Source organism: Triticum urartu, chromosome 3 (genome assembly GCF_003073215.2).
Source record: "Triticum urartu cultivar G1812 chromosome 3, Tu2.1, whole genome shotgun sequence".
Taxonomy (NCBI): Eukaryota; Viridiplantae; Streptophyta; class Magnoliopsida; order Poales; family Poaceae; genus Triticum; species Triticum urartu.
This window is the reverse complement of record NC_053024.1, coordinates 133,751,610-133,757,622: the sequence shown is the minus strand read 5'-3', so window position 1 is coordinate 133,757,622 and position 6,013 is coordinate 133,751,610. Positions and strand designations below refer to the sequence as shown.

At 41.0% G+C, this 6,013-nt stretch overlaps 1 protein-coding gene across 1 annotated transcript; it reads left to right on the top strand.

Moving 5' to 3' along the window:
* Positions 1–1,785: 1,785 nt before the first annotated feature.
* Positions 1,786–5,125, top strand: LOC125548177 (indole-3-pyruvate monooxygenase YUCCA4-like). The gene is made up of 4 exons (XM_048711848.1): positions 1,786–3,138; positions 3,938–4,186; positions 4,279–4,401; positions 4,488–5,125. Exons 1-4 carry the CDS (start codon positions 2,407–2,409, stop codon positions 4,707–4,709), a joined length of 1,326 nt encoding a protein of 441 aa, XP_048567805.1. The 5' UTR covers positions 1,786–2,406; the 3' UTR covers positions 4,710–5,125.
* Positions 5,126–6,013: the final 888 nt, after the last annotated feature.

Sequence of the window (6,013 nt, the reverse complement as noted above, 5' to 3'; positions counted from 1 at the left end):
GAGAAGCAAACTATGAATATCAGCTTGACGTAGAGGGATGGTTGTGCAGCGGCGGTGGTCCACATCGCATGTAGCTTTTTGGATTGCGGAAAAGTGATGGCGACAACACATGTGTGGCATTCATGGTGGTGCTATTTGAGCACCTGGTCTCAAGCTCCGGGGTGAAAACCTAGATCCAACCTGAGTTGGTTATATCTGGCAATGGCGATGTTTTTACGTCGTTATCTTGTTGAAGGCATTGCTCGAATATGCTCGGACTAGTTCTTCAGGATAAAAATCTAGATTCTGGTCTTGAACGGTTGGATCCAGCGACGGCGGCGCTTAAGCGTCACTCCCTTCCTGAAGGCGTTGCTGTTGAAGAACTTCATCGTTCGTGTGGTGTCATGAGGTAGTTGGTGCGAATATGGTCATTTGTTGTAGTTTGTCGATTCATGGATCCGATCACTTTCTTTTTTTTTCTTTGCCTACGCATAGCTTTGGTCTTGTATGACTTTGCTATTTGCTGGCATGTTTTTGGTGTGTGTGCATAGTGTTGGCTGTGTGCATGCTAACTATGCAGAGGCCGGGTGTGTACTCATTGTGTTTATATCATTTTGATGCTTCATTTTGAGTCAATAAAATCCATCCTTTATCAAAGAAATGCACTCTGTGGGGAACCTAGCGAGTTAGTGCTTGCTTAATCGAAGTTTTTTTTTCTTTACCAGGTGTACTTGTATATACAATCTTTATTGAGGCAAAGTTTAAAGTTTATGTGGATATATTTTAGTGTTTGCATTCTCTGAGCAGATAGATTTTAGTATTTGGAGATGCAATGATGCATATACCTTGCTGATTCGACAGCTCGCCACATCGAAGATCCTTTTGAGCCAGGAGTTTCATCATACAAAACAATGATTAAATTTGTCATATTTTGCACTCGACAAGATCGAGAGTACATGATTACCGAGATATATACACACACACGGGACTCGGCTGATGTTGTGTTTGGTAGAGCATATCTGGGATCCACTGGCACATCACAGGTGTACCTTTGTGTCAACGAATGAACGTTTCAGGTTAGTTTCGGATGCTTTCTGTATTATTTGAGTTCAGAAGTTGGTACGTGCTTGTTTTCTCTCTGTTTTGGCTAGGATCAGTTCGGTGAGCATGAAATTTTACTTTTAGGAAACAAAAGGATTGCGTTCTTTTTTTTTGCCAGGGAAAAAGGATTGCGTTCTCTTTTGATAGTCCAGTAGTAGTATTTGATAGCAAAAGGACCGCACTTTGTTTTGAAGCTACCACCCGTGGTTAATCCTTATCCAACGATGGAAATAACAGAGCCATTTTAATCCAGACGAATATTCCCCAGTAAAAACTCCCATAGAATAACAGGGCGCACATATCCAGCAACTAACTCAAACAGCTAGCCGCAACGACCATGGATCTATCTGACCAGAGTTTGTTTGAGAATTCCGGGCAAATAAGTTGGGATAAATTAAGCACGGGTTAGAACAAAAAAAATTAGGTGTTTTTATCTCTCGTACGTCTACACGAAGTATTTTGCACGCGAGCACACAAACACAGGTTCCATTGCGGATAGGTCACATCGCCCGGCGAACACCACAAGTACCAACACAAGCATGCGTGCGGCCGGGTAGTCGAGGCTGGCAGGGTCCGACCGAGACCTCCAAACAAACCACTAACCGACCACGCAAAAACAAACAAACAAATCGAATATAAACCTAAACTATAACTACGGTTCCTCGATTGCCTCCTGTCCGGTGCCTTCTCCCTCCCCGGATCGATCCTCCTCTCCTAGCGGTCCGCCGCAAGCTCAGCTCCTCCTCTTAGCCCACCGGCCGCATGCTAGCTCCTCCTATTCTCGTTCTGCTCCACGAGTTAAGGATCAACCCATACACAAGAAGTGCTACTAGTTAGTTATCCGAAAACTAGACCCCAGATCTCCAACCTCTGCGGACAGCCAGATACCCCCAAAGCGATGCATCTAACACAGACCCTGGTTAGGTGACGACTGCTAGCGCGCAGCTCGATCGAGCCGGCCGTTAAGGTTCTACCTACATGCATGCATATCCGCAAGCAATATTCCAATCCAAGATCAAAATGCCGCTGAACCCAGCCACCACTCCCTACTTCTAGGGACGAGAAACCAGCCGAGAGGAGGAGATACTAGTCGTATACCCACTAGATTCCATCTTCTCTGCTATTTTTGGAACAACAGTTCCGCTAGCTTCCTCCTCCACCGCTCCATCCCATCCGCTACCCCATGCTTCGCGGGATGAGAAATAGAACAAGGCCACAGATATGTGACTGCTTATATACACCTTAACCTCTTCCTTGATCGACCACAGTGGATAGCAAATAGTATCTGCAGCTGACGCTCGCCGCCGCTTCATCATCCACGACGTCATGGACTGCTTCGCGGAGGCTGAAGGAAAGAGGTCGCATGACCCGTTGTACTGCAACCCCCACTCGCCACCGGCTACCGGCTTCCCTGTCGACAACATCCCCGTGCCGGTCGTCATCGTTGGAGCAGGGCCGGCTGGGCTGGGGATGGCCGCACTGCTCGGCGAGGCTGGAGTTCCATACAAGCTGCTCGAGCGGTGTAGCTGCATCGGCTCCCTCTGGAGGCACCGCACCTACGACAGGTTATGTTTGCATCTCCCCAAACAATTCTGTGAGCTCCCACTCATGCCATTCCCAAAAAGCTTCCCCACGTACCCGACAAGGGACCAGTTTCTGGAGTACCTCGAGTCCTATGCAAGGAGGTTCAACATCGAGCCACAGTTCCGCCAGGCCGTCGTCAGCGCCGAATTCAATGGAGACTTTTGGTGGATTCGCACAAAGGAGGTGACCTCACTACCAATGGGCGGTGAGCAGGCCACGCACAGCGGCAAAACAACTTTGTACCGCTGTAAGTGGCTTGTTGTTGCCACCGGAGAGAATGCCGAGCCAGCGGTGCCAGAGATCGAGGGCACCGGAAGGTTCAAAGGGCAGCTCATGCACTCGTGCGAGTACCGTAGCGGTGCAGGGTATGCTGGAAAACAAGTGCTTGTCGTCGGGTGTGGAAATTCTGGGATGGAAGTGTCTCTGGACCTTGCTAATCACAATGCAATAACTTCTATGGTTGTTCGTGGCACGGTGAGTCTAATTTATTTTTTCTTTGGAATTGATCGAACATTTCTTATCTTTTATAAAATTTATCATTGTACTATGTGTTTTCTATTTAACAAAGCACACCACTTTAGAAATTACTGACGTATTTCTTTTCTATGCAATCACCATGTATAATTAAATGTTTTTTGATATGTTATTTGTCAATTACCCATTCCTTCCATTATGATATACTTATTAATTTTACGTTATTCATTATGTAACTTTTTTCCATACAAATCATCACATATATCTTTTAATTCTAGGGAATTAGTGATGTAATTGTTTTGCACATTTTTTCCAACCAGATCATACTATTTATCTTAAAAAAATTATCATGAAATTTTTTCCGAGGAAAATCACCACATAATTGACATGATTTTTCTTGGTAAAATGTTTCATTAACTTGTTACTTTATTATTAGTCAGTACATATTAACCAATGCTAGCACCACATGTTTCATTTCAAACACTATTATCTTTATGATGTTATATTATCAATATATTAGATAATGTTTTTTAATTTAATGTGGCCACGAGGCATACTATTTATCTCCGGACATTTTCACACATCTAAGTAAAATGATAACAACAAAAGTCGCAGTCTCCTATTTGTGTGGGCCCATGGCTAACTTTACTTGTTTTTTTGTTGCCTCTTTACAAAACAAAAATGAGGGTCAGTATTTACTTTTTTCGTGTTAGTTTATAGTATTGTGCTTAATTTATAATTAAGCGTATCTTTAACAATATGTAATACTAATTGATGTATGGCTAATGGTTTTTTTTAGTTGCATGTTCTGCCTAGGGAGATGCTAGGGCGCTCCACTTTTGGGATCTCTTTGTGGCTTCTCAGGTGGTTTCCTGTACAAGTTGTGGATTGGCTTCTCCTTATGATGGCACGCTTCATTATGGGCGACACAACCAACATTGGTATTACTCGGCCAAGCCTTGGCCCAATGGAGCTTAAGGGCGTTTCTGGTAAAACGCCAGTTCTCGATGTCGGAACCATAGCAAAGATTAAGTCTGGAAGTATTCATGTAATTTCTATATTTTGTTATTACATATCTTAAATTTGATTAACTTGTTATATAATCTCTTTAGTGACATAGTTTTTTCTTGGATAATGCAGGTTTTTCCGGGAGTGCGGTGTTTTCATGAGCATGGTGTGGAGTTTACTGACGGAAGAACCGAGAACTTTGATATTGTTATTCTTGCCACAGGTTACAAAAGCAATGTACCTTACTGGTTAAAGGTATAAATATACACTACCCAACCAACAATATTGTTACAATCGCATGCAAGTAAGTATATTCAACCTGTTAAACCTTCTATGTGCAGGAGAAAACTTTTTTCTCGGAGAAAGATGGCTTCCCAAGAAAGTCAAAAGAGTGGAAAGGAAAAAATGGTCTCTATGCTGTTGGCTTCTCAAGGGGTGGACTTTTAGCAGTGTATAAGGATGCAATCAAGATCTCAGAGGATATTGTTCAACAATGGCATGATATGTGTACGGAAGATGTGAGAGAAACTTCATCCAATCGAAGAGCTCCATGTCCTATTTGATCAAATTATTTCGCGTACTAGTCAATCTGGTGTAGGCATGCCAGATCAGTATATGCATATAACTAGATCAGGCTAGCACGCTTCAAAATTTTTTCCCTCACACTTGTACACTCATAGAATAGTTTATTTGTTTGTAGTTTTTCAATTATTTTAAGGAAATCATAAATTCATTTGATTTTTTTCCTATTTTTGTTTTAGATTTAATTGTAAGAAAAAGGATACCTCTCGTGGTATTTTATAAACATGCAATATATCTTTCTTTTTTGAAGTGTTGTGACTTTATTTGTCTTATTTATGTTTAGAATTATTTAAAAATTTGAGAAATATTCATATGTACTCATATATTTTTATTAATTAAAACTATGATCATGAAACTTTACTTACTAATATGTTAAAATCTTTAAATGATCATTTGCAGTATTGAATATGAGTAAATCTGCGCGCACACACACTGATCGGTATAGAATGTTCGAGTAGTAGCTGATATTTTCTATAGAGACCATTTGTGTTCAGGTAACCAGTTTACTCATTTTCTTAAGTGGGCAATTCGGTAAGTGCAACTCAGTAAGTTTGCAGTAACCATTTTCTTAACCATCTGTTAATTTTTTAATCAATGAGAATTGGGTAGATTTATATTTATGAATTAAGTGCAACTCGGTAAGTTTGCAGTAACCATTTCTTTAAAAGTACCAATTATGTTTCCATTATGCTTTAAACCTTGACATTTGCACCATAACTTACATGTTGGTCTATATGTAATTCAGAAATAAAAAGAACTAGCAATTGTGGGAGACGAGATTTAATAGTATTGCAAAGGTGTACACCGAGAAGGTGATAACTGACTCAATGCAAATCCCTTTGCATGTTTAACCTTGTATATATAGTTGTGCAAGTCTTTACTCATGCATATTTTGCTAGCGTCCATATTCTAAAGCCGGAATATATAAATGGTAGCCAGTTTATTGTATAGTTATGCATCCCTGCTCTTTCGCTTTCCACGAATAGCAACTACATTTTTCATATCCCTTCACCCCTCATACGGTAACACCTTCATTTTCCCACTACGTAGTGGAATCAGAGAGCACTGGAGCTGGGAGGGGTGTGTGAGTTAGGCTGGTGATCTATTGTCATATGTAGAGTGTTCCATTCAACTGAAGTGATCCATAGATGAATCCAGGCTCATCTGTTCCTCATGAATAGTTTATTTAAATAAAATGATAAAAAGATATAAAAGTACATGCAATATTTTTGGCATCCAAGATGCTTGAGTTTGGAAGGGCATGCAAAATTTCATGGTGAAATGA

Excerpts from the sequence above, each read along its gene's own strand:
- LOC125548177 (XM_048711848.1), top strand. The coding sequence starts at position 2,407 with ATGGACTGCTTCGCGGAGGCTGAAGGAAAGAGGTCGCATGACCCGTTG. Across the intron at positions 3,139-3,937 it reads CTATGGTTGTTCGTGGCACG|TTGCATGTTCTGCCTAGGGA; the intron begins GTGAGTCTAATT and ends GGTTTTTTTTAG. Across the intron at positions 4,402-4,487 it reads ATGTACCTTACTGGTTAAAG|GAGAAAACTTTTTTCTCGGA; the intron begins GTATAAATATAC and ends TTCTATGTGCAG.